General features: G+C 37.8%; 1 protein-coding gene across 15 annotated transcripts in view; it reads left to right on the top strand.

Moving 5' to 3' along the window:
* TTLL5 (tubulin tyrosine ligase like 5) overlaps positions 1 to 16460 on the top strand; it is a 362097-nt gene that overhangs the window by 20041 nt on the left and 325596 nt on the right. For 13 of the 15 annotated variants that reach the window (XM_037832244.1, XM_037832253.1, XM_037832249.1 and 10 more), the window contains exons 4-5: positions 448 to 530; positions 1824 to 1930. In XM_037832244.1, coding sequence (XP_037688172.1) covers positions 448 to 530; positions 1824 to 1930 — 190 coding nt within the window. Of the gene's footprint in view, positions 1 to 447; positions 531 to 1823; positions 1931 to 7225; positions 7405 to 16460 lie in introns of those variants that run through there. The other 2 variants (XM_037832251.1, XM_037832250.1) reach the window with 1 other exon arrangement.

Raw genomic sequence — 16460 nt, 5'->3', positions numbered from 1 at the left:
TGCATTAAATGTCAAGATCTAGTGGTGGATCTGTTAACTACAATAATTTTTAAATACTGTCAGTAATATTTTGAGATATATAATAGTTGAGTGTAATAACTATAATTTAAAAATATCTGATATCTATTGATGGCAGAGTCACAGATACTGTTAGTGCTACTTTGTTTCCTAGATTCATAACTGAAGGTGATGTTAAATTTTAACTAGAAGCTAGTGAAAACAAAGGTGCAACTTTTTCCCCATCTGTGTTTATTGATCCCCAAAGAGTCTCAGTTTAAGAACTCTTGTTCCAAAATAATCCTTACCCTATGTTTGGTAAGTACCATAAGGGTAGCACTTTGATGTTATTAAGTATAATTCAGTGAGCCACCATCTTACAGTTTATTTCTTTCTCTACAGTTAACTTTCTGGTTATTGAACTTGACTCCATGTTGTTTTTTTTTCTAGAACGTTATCATTTATCTTATAAGATTGTGCGAACAGACAGTCGCCTAGTACGCAGCATTCTGACAGCCCATGGATTTCATGAAGTAAGCACATTTTTATTCTTCACCTGATCTGTTCAAAAGCTGAAATCCTAGCCACCTGGCTGACTTTACCAATTAAAAGGGCCAATTCTAGAAAGTACACAAGACCACTGCTTATTGATGATGAGAATTTGGACTGAATTTCTGAGTGGCTTTACCATTTTCTCCTAGCAACATATGGAAAACATGACCACAATTCTTTTTTGGCTAAAAAAAAAAACAAAAAAATTAGGTTTTCTTGCAGTGTTCTTAGGCTTAGGCTGGAGGCAGAGTTGCCCATCAGGAATTGTCTGATACCCAATTTAGCAAGAGAAATGGATTTAGATTAAGCCAAAAGGGATTGGTAGGAAGGACGCAGCTGCCAGAATCAGACAGAAAGCTGAAAAGGCCCTTGACAAGCCAGGGCAATCCAGCGGATCTAGGAACAGGAGTCTTCAGGACCGTCTCCTCAAGGCACTGCCACAGAAGTGATTCAACTCATTCATTGTCATTGTGCCTCTACTCAAGAATCATATTCTGGAGAGAATATCTGGCCTAGCTTGGGTCATGGATTTGCCCGTTGGGGGAGGGGAGGAGTGCATGACTGGCAGGTCCTTCAAAACCAGGAGCAAGTTGTTCTTCAAAGGAGAATTGGATGTTGTCATCAAAAGGGGCAGGTGAAAATGTTGGACAGCTTTTCATTATAGATGTTTTGAGACAGTTGCTAAAAGTCTGGTTGACTGCTGTGTCCCTATACTGGGTTGAAGTCTAAAGTTAACATTTTGAGGAAGTTCTGGTCCCAGTGTTTATCTTGTCACTGTTTTATCTCCAAGGCTTAACACAGGGCCTATCACATCATATTGCACAGAGTACATAATTGTTGAGTCAGTGGACAAATGAATTTTAAGTTGGTTTGCTACCTTAAGGCTTTAACTCTGATTAGTACTTTATACCCAGCATCTACAAGGACATGAGGACAGCCTGAAAAGGGAGTTTAGAGATTGGGCCTCATCTCATACTTTGATATTTTAAGAAACATTTAGAAATTTTAAGACAATCTTAAAAGACAGCGTAGATTACTGTAGAAGCTTTATTTTACTTTTTATAACTGGGATTTTTCCAGTTCTCCTGTTTTGTAAATTCGATTATCCCTGCTTTCTGTGATACTCTGCTTTGGTCTCACTGGGCTCATATACTCTCTGGGCTTCACTTGTAAGTGGCCTGTGGCTGAAAAATCACAATGGCCTTTTCTGCTATCACTTTTTCTGGTGAGGGGTCACTTCTGATGTTTTTTACCTTCTTCTTATCTACCTTCAGGTTCACCCAAGCAGCACTGACTATAACCTAATGTGGACAGGATCCCACCTGAAGCCCTTCTTACTTCGTACCCTTTCTGAAGCACAAAAGGTTAATCACTTTCCCAGGTAATATTCCTGTAGCTGCTCTGCTCCATTTAAAGGATTTAAAGGTACCTGACATTGGGACATGTGACCAGCAGACCTAATTAATGTCCTTAAAAAACAGTCTGTGATATAGGGCAGCAGCCTGCAAATCAAACTGAGGTATTCATATCCCTAGGGATGTATGAAGACTTCTAAGGACTTTGTAGACATGGATGGTTTTGAAGGAGTTGGTTTCTGGATCTCAAATCCCATAGGTTCTCTTTCCTAAAGTTGAGCTGCTTGAGAGAGCCTCCTGTGGGTGTGTTCTTACCTCCCCTTTCACAATTACTCTTTTCCCCCTTTATAAAGGAACAACCCACCTAGAATCTTTATATGGTGCATTGTCCTTGGATGTAAAAATTTTCTAAGGTTCCAAACAAAGGTACAATAAAAATTGGTGCTAATTGAATTCCAGTCATAGCATAACAAATCCTTTTTGTATGATAGTGGTTTTCATTTCTTGTCTTTTAACCGAACTGAAGGAGGATATAATCAAATTATCAGTTGATAGATCATTAAATATAATTTTTAAGGACAGGCCATTTTATGATTTTTGACATAATTAGGAAGGAGTTCAAAGAATTGAGTGTTATTGCTGTAGAAAAACCCTTCCAGTCCCATCTATTGATGGCAGTGTAGAGAGGCAGTATTGCCTTGCTGCTTTAAGCGCAAGCTCTGCAGCCAGCTATCTGGGCTTACATCCCAATTCTGCTGAATGAGCTTGGGCAAGTTGATTAGCCTTTCTGGGCAACAGTTTCCTTATTGGTAGAAAAAGGATGCTAATTGCATATATTCATAGGGATTTAATATATCAAAATGTAAAGTGCTTAGAATGGTGCCTGCCACATAGTAAGCACTATGTAAGTGTTAAAAACTGTTATTTATGTGAGCAAGGTTTCTTAATGTTTTCATCTGTGAAAAGGAAAATAGAAATAAAGTTGATGATGAAACTGTCTTATTCTAGCAGCAAGTGATATTCAACCATGGAGGGAGAAATGACTTAATGGAGGGGGAGGCTAGTTTCATCATCTATCTAATGAAATGCAAATCCAATACATTTTTAAAATATGGTTAGTGGTTACATTTTATTTTATTTTCAGGACTTAGGCCCCAGTTACTCACCCATATTAACTAGTTTTGTTTTCACTTATCTCATATACTTTTCTTCTCATTTTCATGAAATGAAGGGTTTTTCTTGATCTTTCAATTCTTCCGTCTTGTCCCCAGTCACTGTCTGTAAATACCTGGCCCATGCTGTCGCTATAGTCAGATGGTTTCCCCATACTCTCAGATGATTGTGTGTTTTGAGTCACTATAGCAAGCCTGTTTTATTTCATGTCTGAGCACCATTGGCAGAAAATTATTTAAATCTTATTTTCTTCCTTAATGCCTAGAAATGTAGATTTGGTTTTCTAAATGTGTGACTGGATGCTTGAAGTGGATCAGTTGCATCTTTTAAAAATAGGTTCTTAATCTTTAAAATAGCCCACACTAGACTCTGTGCATTCCTACTTCATGTTAGTGGTATGTTAAATATTTCAACAGCTTGTGAAATATTCCTGTAGGTATACAGGGATTCCATCTCAGTCTGTACTCAGTCAATGATAATAAATTCTAACCTGCATTTTCCTTGACTACTCTTCAAATATATGCTTGAGAACATTAATCCATTATTTAATTGCAATGTACTTTGAGACTTCTGCTGTATCCCTTTTTTCTCAATCCAAAGACTTCTAAATCATGCAAGAAGAATTCAAGCACTTAGAATGTTCTGTTTCGTGAACTCTTTCTTTCTTTACTATTATTATTATTTTATTTTAAAAACTGTTTAATTTGCATATAGTAAAAATTTTTACTTTGACAAGCACCTAGAGTTGGGCATTCACCACCACAATGAAGATTCAGAATAGTCCCTTCACCCCAAGAAATTTCCTCATGCTTCTGCCCCTTTTTTGTCATTCCCTCCCCCTGCTCCTTTGCCTATTTCCCAGTAACACTCATTGGTCCTCCCTTCCTATAACCCTGCCTTTTCAAGAATGACATTATGGGATCACACAGTGGGTAGCTTTTTGGGTGTGGCTTCTTTTCACATAATACCTTTGAGGTTCATCCAAGTTGTTGCCTATGTCAATAGTTTGTTCCTTTTTATTGCTGAGCAGCATTCCATCCTGTGGATTACCACAATTTGTTTATCTACGCACTGGATGAAGGACAATAATTGGGTTGTTTCCAGCTTTTGTTGATTATGAACAAAGCTGCTGTAAACATTTGAGTGCAGATTTGTGTGAACATATGCTTTCATTTCTCTTGGGGAAATATCTAAGAGTGGGATTGCAAGTTCATGTGGTATGTGTACATTTAACACTGTAAGAAATTGCCAGAGTGGCTGTGCCATTTTGGAGTTGCATCAGCAAAGTAGAAGAGTTCTGTTGCTCTATTGCTCTGTATCCTCCTGACAGTGTTTTTTGTTGTTGTTTTTTCATTCTAATAGGTATGTAGTGGTATCTCATTTTTTTTTTTTATTGATATTGTACACATACCATACAATTACCCAAGGATCCAAAGTATACAATCAGTTGCCCACGGTACCATCACGCAGTTGTGCATCTATCACCACAATTTTTTAATTCAATTTTTAGAACATTTTCATTACTCTAGAAAAGAAATAGAGACAAAAGAAGGAAACTCAAATCCTCCCATACCCCTAACCACTCCCCCTCCATTATTGACTTATAGTATTGGTATAGTACATTTGTTACTGTTGATGAAAGAATATTAAAATACTACTAACTGTAATATAGTTTGCAATAGGTATTTTTTTTTCCTATATGCCCCTCCCTTATTAAATTCTAGTTATACTATCATACATCGGTTCTAGTTCATGAGAGATATTTCTAATATTTGTACAGTTAATCACAGACATTGTCCACCACAAGATTCACTGTTTTATACATTCCCATCTTTTAACCTCCATCTTTCCTTCTGGTGACATATGTGACTCTGAGCTTACCCTTTCCACGACATTCACACACCATTCAGCACTGTTAGTTATTCTCACAACGTGCTACCATCACCTCTGTCCATTTCCAAACGTTTAAGTTCACCCTAGTTGAACATTCTGCTCCTAATCAGCAACTGCTCCCCATTCTTTAGTCTCATTCTATATCCTGGTAACTTATATTTCATGTCTATGAGTTTACATATTATAATTAGTTCATATCAGTGAGACCCTGCAATTTTTGTCCTTATGTGTCTGTCTTATTTCACTCAATATAGTGTCCTCAAGATTTCTTCATCAACCCGTTTTTGTTAAGATGGTTTTGTTCACACACCATACATTCTGTCCTAAGTAAACAATCAGTGGTTTCCTGTATAGTCACGTATTTTTGTGTTTGCCACCATTGCCACTATCTATTTAAGGATATCTCCCATTTCTTCCACAAAGCAGGAGGAAAAGTCAAAGAAGGCAGAGAGACAAAAGAGAAAGAAAAAAGAGAGAGAGAGAGAGAGAGAGAGAGAGAGAGAGAAAACGTAACAGCTAGGAAGCACCAAAAGGAAAGGAGCATTAAACTAAAGTAGAATAAAGAGTCAGACAGCATCACCCATGCCAAGCGTCCCATACCCTTCCCCCATGTCTTCCCCCCATATGCGTTTCGCTTTGATATATTGCCTTTTTTATATTAAAGAATGCATAATACAATGTTTCTGTTAATTATAGTCTCTAGTTTGCATTTTCCCCCCAATCCCATCCTATTTTTAACACTTTACAATGTTGACATTCATTTGTTCTACTTCATGTAAAAACATATTTGTACCTTTTATTACAATTGTTGAGCACCCTAGGTTTCACTGAGTTATACAGTCCCAGTCTGTCTTTCCTCTTTCCTTCTGGTGCCCCATATGCTCCTAACCTTCCTCTTTCAACCATATTCACAGTCGTCTTTGTTCAGTGTACTTACATTGCTGTGCTACTATCTTCCAAAATTGTTTTCCAAACCTCTCATTCCTGTCTTTTCCTTTCAGTCTGTAGTGCTCCCTTTAGTGTTTCCTGTAGAGTAGGTGTCTTGTTCACAAATTGTCATTATCTGTTTGTCAGAGAATATTTTAAGCTCTCGCTCATATTTGAAGGACAGTTTTATCGGATATAGGATTCTTGGTTGGTGGTGGTCTTTCTCTTTCAATGTCTTAAATATATCACCCAACTTCCTTCTTGCCTCCATGGTTTCTACTGAGAAATCCACACATAGTCTTATCAAGCTTCCTTTGTATGTGATGGATCGCTTTTCTCTTGCCGCTTTCAGGATTCTCTCTTTATCTTTGATGTTTGATAATCTGATTAAGTGTCTTGGCATAGGCCTATTCAGATCTATTCTGTTTGGTATGCTGCACTTCTTGGATCTATAATTTTATGTCTTTCATAAGAGATGGGAAATTTTCATTGATTATTTCCTCTATTATCACTTCTGCCCCTTTTCTCTTCTCTTCTCGGACACCCATGACATGTACATTCCTCTGTTTCACATAGTCATTCAGTTCCCGGAGATGTTGCTCATATTTTCCCATTCTTTTCTCTATCTGTTCTTTTGTTTGTAGGCTTTCAGGTGTCTTGTTCTCCAGTTCCTGATTGTTTTCTTCTGCCTCTTGAGATCTGCTGTTGTATGTCTCCATTGTGTCTTTCATCTCTGGTGTGCCTTTCATTTCCATGGATTCTGCCAGTTGTTTTTTTGAACTTTCGATTTCTACCTTATGTTCTCCCAGTGTTTTCATTATACGCTTCATCTCTTTTGCCATATCTTCCCTAAACTTTTTGAATTGATTTAGTATTAGTTGTTTAAATCCCTGTATCTCAGTTGAAGTGTAAGTTTGTTCCTTTGACTGGGCCATAACTTTGTTTTTCTTAGTGTAGGTTATAGTTTTCTGTTGTCTAGGTTTCCTTGGTTACCCCAATCAGGTTCTCCCAGACCAGAACAGGCTCAGGTCTAGAAGGAGGCAATAGTTTCCTTTTCCCTGAGGGTGTCTTTGATTGTTATACCCTGTGATGCCTCAAGTCACTGTGCTTTTTTGCCCAGCAGGTGGCACTTGTCAGCCTGTAGCTCCTGACTGGTATAAGGAGGTGTAGCCCGTGACTGTTTTCCCCCAGGCTCTGGGGTCTGGTTCTGAATGGAAGGTGGGTAGTAGGGCTTGGCCCCACCTTTTTCTTCTTAGGGAAGATACACACCCTGGGGAGAGGTCATTTACATTCGAATAGTCTCTCTGCCTGTGCTCTACCCTTGTCAGGGTCACAGTGCTGGGAACTGAAAATGGCTGAGGCTTTCTCCACTGAGCTGAAAAAGGGACAGAAGTCCCCCCTTCAGGGCCAAGTCCACGGCCACCCTCAGTTTTACCTGTCGGCCTGAGACAACACCCGGTCCTCTGGGCTCCTCCTCCCTCCCAGAGAGGTCCTCCGGCTCTCCAAGGTCAGTCATCACCAGAAGCCTCTGTCTGCTTGTTGGGGATTCGTAGCTTGAATTGAGCAGTCCACACTTGCTAATTAAAACCCCAGTTGGAGCTCAGCTGAGCTATATTCGCTTGCTTGGAGAGTGCTGCTCTCTAGCACTGCGAGGCTTTGCAGTTTGCCATGGGGGAGGGGGCTCTCAGGCTTTGCAGTTTGCCATCGGGGGGAGGGGGGCCTCTCGGCTCATGTCTGCCATTTTTACTTACAGATTTTATGCTGCAATCTTGGGCATTCCTCCCAATTCAGGTTGGTGTATGATGAGTAGACAGTCACATTTGTCCCCCCACAGTTATTCCAGATTATTTACTAGTTGTTCCTGGTTGTTTATTAGTTGTTCCAGAGGTACTAACTAGCTTCCACTCCTCTCTATGCCACCATCTTAGCTCCCTCTCTATTATTATTATTTTTAATGCAATTTTATTGAGGTATATTTACATACCATATAATCCATCCAAAGAATACAATCAGTGGCTGACAGTATCATCATATAGTTGTGCATTCATCACCACAGTCAATTTTAGAACATTTTCATTACTTTAAAACAATGAAAAATAAAAAAGAACATCCCATACCCCTTATCCCTCAATTTATTTATTTAATTTTTGTCTTTATTTTATTACTCATCTGCCCCTACACTGAATAAAGGGAGTGTCAGTCACAAGGTTTTTACAATCAAATGGTCACCCCATAAAAGCTGTATAGTTATAATAGTCATCAGAAATCAAGGCTACCAGATTACAGTTTAGCAGTTTCAGGTATTTCCTTCTATCTTTTCTAATACACTCAAAACTGAAAAAGAATATCTGCATAATGTATAAGAATAACTTACAGAATGACCTCTTAACTCTACTTGAAATCTCTTAGTCACTGAAGCTTTATTTTGTTCCTTTTCTTTTCCCCTTTTTGTTTAAGAAGGTTTACCGGTTTGTATATATTATGTCCCCCAGAAAAAGCCATGTTCGTTGATGCCGTCTTGTGGAGGCAGACATATTAGTGTTGATTAAGTTGGAACATTTGGATTGGGTTGTTTCCATGGAGATGCGCCCCACCCAACTGTGGGTGATAACTCTGAATAATTTCCATTGATCTGTGGCCCTGCCCATTCAGCATAGGCCTTGGTTAGTTTACTAGAGCTCAGACAGAAGGAGTGAGCTTGCTACAGCCAAGAGGGACACTTTGAAGAATGCACAGGAGCTGAGAGAGTTGCTGCAGATGGAGAGACAGTTTGAAGACAGCTGTTGACTCTTGACTCTTGCTCCAGAGAAGCTAAGAGAAGACAAATGCCCCAAGAGTAACTAAGAGTGATAAAATTTTGAAGAGGAGCTGCTGCCTAGAGGAACGCCCTGGGAGAAGGCTATTTTGAAACCAGAACTCTAGAGCAGACGCCAGCCATGTGCCTTCCAAGCTAACAGAGGTTTTCTGGATGCCATTGGCCATCCTCCAGTGAAGGTACCCAGTTGATGTGTTACCTTGTAGGCTTTATGGCCTTAAGACTGTAACTGTGTAACCAGATAAACCCCCTTTATAAAAGCCAATCCATTTCTGGTATTTTGCTTAACGGCAACATTAGCAAACTGGAACAGAAGGCTTTCTCAATCCCACGATGCCGGGTTCAGGCTCATCCCTGGGAGTCATGTCCCATGTTGCCAGGGAGACTTATACCCCTGGGAGTTATGTCCCATGTAGGGGGGAAGGTACTGAGTTTATTTGCAGAGTGAACTCTTTCTTAATATAATTTTTAGCTGTTTATTTTAAATAATGTTAGACTTATAGAAAAGTTGTAAAAATAATATAGAGAATTCTTGTGCATCCTTTCCCAGTTTTCCTAATGTTAGTATTGATTACAAGACTAAAAAATTAACATTGATATTATACTTGCAGCTAAACTATAGCCTCTATTCTTATTTTGCCAGCTTTTACTCTAACGTCCTTTTTCCGCTTCAGAATCTAACCCAGGATCCCATATTGCATTTAGTTATCACCTCCCCTTAGTTTTCTTCACTTTGTGAAAGTTCCTCAGCTTTTCCTTATCTTCCAATAAAATTTATATTTTTATGTTTAGTACATTTTAATCAAAATTTTCAAGATTTATGGTGTTTTGATGAATTGTATCATACTGTTACTTGGTTAACAATTAGTCCCATAACTATATTAACAGTCAGAATTATGGTAACAAGAAATAAAAAAAAAAATTACAAATCAATTCATATGCATAGTTTTATGGTATAGAAAGTATGAATGATGTAAAAGACTCACCAGCAATAGATATATTCCATTGTGCTAAGTTATTCTTTGGGGGAAATGGGATGGGAGAATTAAAAACAAGGGTGACTGAGGGGATAATGCCTGGGTAGGGGTAAGGGGGAGAGTCCTAGGGTGCTGAGAATGTTCTACATCTTCATCTGAGTGGTGGTTACACAGTTATGTTCACTTTGTAAAAGTTCACTATGCTCTGCAATTGTGATTTGTGTACTTTTCTGTGTATATGTTAATATCAGTAAAGGTATAATAAAAAAGTGAAATTTTTACTGGCAAAAAAAGAGCCTTTTCTTTAATATTTTTAAAATGGTTGATGGTAGGTGTTGAATCCTGATGTTGTTTAGCTTCTCTTGAATACAATGAAAGTGCGGCATTAGAGTTTTGTTTTTAAATAATGCTTGCCGTTCGTCAGATCCTTTGGAACAATTTAAGTTTATGATGAAAAACCTTAGATGCTAAATTAAATGTAAAAGAGAATACAGTTGCCCAAGATTCATATAGGGAGTACCAAGCAAAAAATTTTGAAGACCACTAATATTGGGTATGTATAGGAGAGTGTTTCTTTTTGTTAGAGTAATTGTAAGTTTACGGAAGAATCACTTAGAAAGTACAGAGTTCCCATATACCCCTGTCTCACATGCACAGTTTTCCTTATTGTTAACATTTTGCATTAGTGTGGTACCTTTGTTACAGTTGATGAAACACTATTATAATTCTTCTGTTAACTGTAGCCTGCTGTTTATATTAGGGTTCACTCTTTGTGTTGTACATTTCTGAGTGTATGATTTCTCTTTTTATCCCTTTTCAAAAATACATTTCAGTGGTGTTACATTCACAAAGTTGTGCCTCCATTACCATCATCAATTTCTCAGGTTTTTCCAAGTATAAGATCATATCATCTGCAAATAATGACAGTTTTGCTCCTTCCTTTCCAAGTTGGATGCAGTTTATTTCTTTTTCTTGCCAAATTGCTCTGGCTAGAACTTCTAGCACAATGTCGAATAATAGTGGTGTCAGTGGGCATCCTTGTCTCATTCCTGATCTTGGAGGGAAGGCTTTCAGTCTATCACCATTGAGTACTATATTGGTTGTGGATTTTTCATATATGTCCTTTATCATATTGAGGAAGTTTCCTTCAATTCCTAACTTTTGAAGTGTTTTTGTCATAAAAGGATGCTGGATTTTGTTGAATACTTTTTCAGCATCTATTGAGATGATTTTTCCCTTCTGATTTGTTAATGTGTTGTATTACATTTATTGATTTTCTTATGTTGAACCACCCTTGCATGCCTGGGATGAACCCCACTTGGTCAAGGTGTATAATTTTTTTAATGTGTCTTTGAATTTGATTTGCAAATATTTTGTTAAGAATTTTTGTGTCTATATTTATTGGGGAAATTGGCCTGTAGTTTTCCTTTCTGGTAGCATCTTTATCTGGTTTTGGTATTAGAACGATGTTGGCTTCATAAAATCACTTTGTTAGTGTTCCATTTTCTTCAATTTTTGGTAGGGATGGTGTCAGTTCTTTTTGGAAAGTTTGGTAGAATTTCCCTGTGAAGGCATCTGGGCCTGGGGTTTTATTTGTAGGGAGCTTTTTGATAACTGATTGGATCTCTTTACTTGTGATTGGTTTGTTGAGTTCTTTTTTCTTCTTTATTCTGTCTATGTTGTTCATATGTTTCCAGGAAATTATCCTTTTCCTCTAAATTGTCTAGTTTGTTGGCATAGAGTTGTTCATAGTATCCTCTTATGATATTTTTAATTTCTTCAGGATCCATAGTAATATCCCCCCCTCTCATTTATTATTTTGTTTATTTGGGTCTTCTCTCTTTTTGACTTTGTCAGTCTAGCTAAGGGTTTGTCGATCTTGTTGATCTTCTCAAAGAACCAACTTTTGATTTTATTTATTCTCTCTGTTGTATTTTTGTTTTCCATAACATTTAGTTCTGCCTTAATCTCTGTTATTTCTTTTCTTGTACTTACCTTAGGATTAGTTTGCTGATCATTTTCTAGCTTCTTCAGTTGTTCCATTAGTTCTGGATTTTAGCTCTTTCTTCCATTTTAATGTGTGCATTTAGAGCTATAAATTTCCCTCTCAATACTGCCTTTGCTTCATCCCATAAATTTTGATATGTTGTGTTCTCATTTTCATTTGTCTCTAGACGTTCAGCAATTTCTCTTGGAATTTCTTCTTTGACCCACTGATTGTTTAAGAGTGTGTTGTTTAACCTCCAGATATTTGTGAGTGTTCTGGTTCTTTGATAGTTATTAACTTCTAAATGTATTCCATTGTGGTCAGAGAATGTGTTTTGAATAACTTTAATCTTTTTAAATTTGTTGAGGCTTGTTTTATACTCCAGTGTATGATCTATCCTGGAGAAAGTTCCATGGGCACTAGAAAAGAATTTATATCCTGGTAACTTGGGATGTAATGTTCTGTATATATCTGTTAAGTCTAATTCATTTATCACATTGTTTAAGTTCTCAGTTACCTTATTGTTCTTCTGTCTAGATGATCTATCTATAGAAGAGAGTGTTGGAAGCATCTATTGCTTCCTTCAGTTTTACCAATATTTGTCTCATGTACTTTGGAGCACCTTGATTGGGTGCATAAATGTTTATGATTATTTCTTCTTGGTGAATTGTCACTTTTATTAATATATAGTATCCTTCTTTGTCTCTTATAATTCTTGGATTTAAAGTCTATTTTATCTGAAATTAGTATGCAATCCCTGCTTTCTTTTGGCTGTAGCTTGCATGGAATATTTTTTTTCCATCCTTTTACATTCAATTTCTTTGTGTTACTAGGTCTGAGATGAGTTTCTTATAAGCAGCATATTGATGGTTCATATTTTTTAATCCATTCTGCCAATCTGTATCTTTTAATTGGGGAGTTTAATCCATTCACATTCAGCATTATTACTGTGAAGGCTGTTCTTGTCAGCCATCTTATCCTTTGGTTTTTAGTTTTTTCAACCTATTCTCTTTATTTCCTTTAAGGTACCCTTACTAAGACTCTTCAGTTCTGTGCCCTTCTCCAGAGCTCTCTCTCCTTTTTTTCTCAGCCAATAGAGCTCCCTTTAGTAGTTCTTGTAGGGCAGTTCTCTTGTTAATAAATTCTCTCAGCATTTGTTTGTGAAAATTGAAGGAGAGCTTTGCTGGCCACAATTTTTCTCTTTCAGAATCTTATGTATATCATGCTACTGTCTTCTTGCCTCCATGGTGCCCAGTGAATATTCAGTCCTCAATCTTATATTGTTCCCTTGTAGGTGGTGAATTGCTTCTCTCTTGCTGCTTTCAGAACTTTTTCCTTCTCTTCAGCATTTGACAACCTGATCAGATATGTCTCGGAATAGGTTTATTTGGATTTATTCTATTTGGAGTTTGTTGGGCATCTTTGATTTGCATATTTATGTCATTTAGAAAGGTTGGGAAAATTTCCCCAACAATATCTTCTAATACTCTTCCTAGCCCTTTACCCTTCTCTTCCCCTTCTGGGACACCAATAATTCTTATATTTGTGTGTTTCATATTGTCCATCATTTCCCTGAGATCCGTTTCAAATTTTTTTATTTTTTTTCACCATTTGTTCTTTTGTGCTTTCACCTTCCATCATCCCATCTTTGAGTTCGCTAATTTGGTCCTCTGCCTCTTCAAATCTAGTGTTAGGTGTCTCAAAAATATTTTTAATTTGATCAACAGTCTCTTTTATTTCCATAAGATCTGCTATTTTTTTATAAATTTACTCTTGCAAATTCTTTATGGTCTTATAGGGTCTTCTTCATGTCCTTTATATTCTGAGTCATAATATTAATGTTTTTGAATACTTCTTTGACTAATTGCTCCAGGTTATGTGTCTCTTCAGGATTTTTCATTTGGATGTTTGGGTTATGCATATCTTCTAGTTTTTTCATATGCTTTGTAATTTTCTGTTGCTTTTGTCCTCTTGATATTTGCTTATCTGGATAGGGTTCTTTTAGAGTATGCAGGATTATTTAAGCATTTGTCTATAATTTGACAGAGATACTACTTGGCGGGGTGTACTTTCCTGCCTACCATCAGATGGCACTCCTAAGCCACTTTTTACCCTTAAGTCAGTTCTCCTCAACTTCATTTAGTACTGAGTGGGAGTCCAAACCATATGGGGATCCAATCAGTGTACCAGTTTTCCATGTACATTGGGGACTGTCAGTCCTATGGATGGGGGTTGTGCCCTGTGCAATTTGGCAGAGTCTGCTCCAGGACCCAGTGGTCCTGGCCATTGCCGGGTCTGCAGGTGGAGTACTCTGGGGCTGCAGAGTTCACGTCTCACCTTCCAGCTCAAATGGCCCACTGTCCCTTTCTGCCATGTGCTCATGAGTCCCTGGGATTGGGGGAGGACTCCTGGCACTTCCATGTAGCACCTGTCTCTATGCTGTGTGAACTGTGGGCCTCCAAGGAGAAAGAGTGTATGCCGACACAAGCCCACCAAGTCCCGAATTCCCTCAAGGAGACTCCCGGCTGTTGGGCTGTAAAAAGTTATCTCCCAGCTAACTGCAAAGTCCTGGCCCTGGGGCCATGAAAGGCTGTCTCCCAGGCAACTGCAAAGTCCCGGACCTGGTGCAACTGCAAAGATGGCACCGGGTGTGGAAAACCACCCCCTTCCATGATTGTCTGCCTGCTCAAACCGCCAGTTCCTGACGCAGAAGCTCTCGGTCATGGGTATTTGAAGGGTTATCCCCTGAGCCTAGTACTTTGGAGGGTGTTGGGGTTGTGGAAAGCTACTTCCCTCTGTGCTGTCAGGCAGCTCAATGGTGTTCGAGGCCGGACACTCACCCGTCTTGAACGCAGCAGCCTCTTGGTTTCTCCAAGTAGTCACTCACTATGGGTATAGAAGTCCTTGCTCAGGTGGTGGGACCCTGGAACTGTTGTTCTGGAGCACGTTCTGTCCTTTATTTAATGTTTTTCATGGAGGAGAATCCTGCTCTGTCTCTCCTAATGTGCCATCTTGGAAGTCCGATATGTGTTTGTTTTTTTAAAATCTTATTCTAGTAAGATATGAACAACCTAAAATTCCAAAATTTTCCCCTTTAACCACATTCAAATTTATAATTCAGTGGTATAATTACATTAACAATATTATGCTACCATCGCCATCTTTCATTACCAAAGCTCTTCCATCACCCCAAACAGAAACACTGTACTAATTAAGCATTACCTCCTCATTCCCTACCTCTACCCTGGCCCCTGGTAACCTGTATTCTAGTTTCTCACTCTGAATTTGCTTAATCTAATTATTTCTTATCAGTGAAATCATACAATATTTGTCCTTTTGTGTCTGGCTTATTTCACTCAACATGATGTCTTCAGGGTTTGTCCATGTTGTCACATGTATCAGAAGATCATTCCTTTTTGCTGTTTAATATTGTTCTATTGTGGTGTGTAAATACCTGTTTGAGGCCCTACTTTCAATACTTTTTGATATATACCTAGAAAGGGGATTGCTGAGTCATCTAGTAATTCTGTACTTAACTTTCTGAGGAACCTCCAAACTGTTTTCCATAGCAGCAGTGCCATTTTACTTTTCCTTCAACAATAAATGTGTGTTCCTATTTCTCCACATCCTCTCCAACACATTCTTTTCTTTCTTTTTTTTTTTTAATGGTAGCCATTCTGCTAGGTGTGAAATGGTATTTTGTGGTTTTGATTTGCATTTCCCTAATGGCTAATGATGCTGAACATCTTTTCATGTGCTTTTTGACCATTTATATATCTTCTCTGGAGAAATATCTATCAAGTCTTTTGACCTTTTAAAATTTGGGTTGGCTTTTGTTGTTAAGTTGTAGAATTTCTTAATATATTTTGGATAGTAAAGCTTTTCAGATAGGTGGTTTCTAAATATTTTTCCCATTGTCTTGTTTGTCTTTTTATTTTCATGTTGAAATCCTTTGATGCACAAAAGTTTTTAGTTTTTAAGAAATCTCATTTATCTATTTTTACTTTTGTTGCTTGTGCTGTTGGTGTAAAGTCTAAGAAACAGTTGCCTAACTCAAGGTTCTGAAGACTCTTCCCTATGTTTTCTTCTAGGACTGTTATAGTTTTGGTTCTTATATTTAGGTCTATGATCCATTTTGAGTTAAGTTTTGTATATGGTGTGAGGTTGAGGTCCACATTCATTCTTTTGCATATGTATATCCAGTTTCCCCAGCACCTTTTGTTGGTTTCCCAATTAAGTGGACTTGGCATCCTTATCAAAAATCAATTGGCCATAGATGCGAGGTTTGTTTCTGACCTCTCGATTCTATTCAGTTGGTCTAAATGTCTGTCCTTGTGCCAGTACCATCCTGTTTTGATTACTGTGGCTTTGCAATAAGTTTTAAAATCAGGTTTTGGTAATGGATGGTGGTGATGGTAGCATAGCATTGTGAACATAATTAACAGCACTGAATTATATGCTTGAATGTACTAAAAAGGAAAAATTTTAAGTAGTATAGATGTTACTAGACTAAAAATTTTAAAGAAAATCAATGAAACTGCACAACACAAGCAGTGAATTCTAAGTTAAGCCATGGACTATAGTTAATAGTACAGTTATAAAAATATGCTCTCATCAGTTGTAACAAATGTAGCACATCAATGCAAGGTGTCAACAATAGGGTGGGATATGAAAATGCTCTATTTTATGCATGATTGTTCTGTAAGCCCACAGCTTCTCTAATAAAATGTATTTATTTTTGGGAAGCATGAGTTCTCCAACCTTGTTCTTTTTCAAGATGACTT

Source organism: Choloepus didactylus, chromosome 4 (assembly GCF_015220235.1).
Source record: "Choloepus didactylus isolate mChoDid1 chromosome 4, mChoDid1.pri, whole genome shotgun sequence".
In the NCBI taxonomy this organism is placed as follows: Eukaryota; Metazoa; Chordata; class Mammalia; order Pilosa; family Megalonychidae; genus Choloepus; species Choloepus didactylus.
This window is presented reverse-complemented; position numbering and strand designations above follow the sequence as displayed.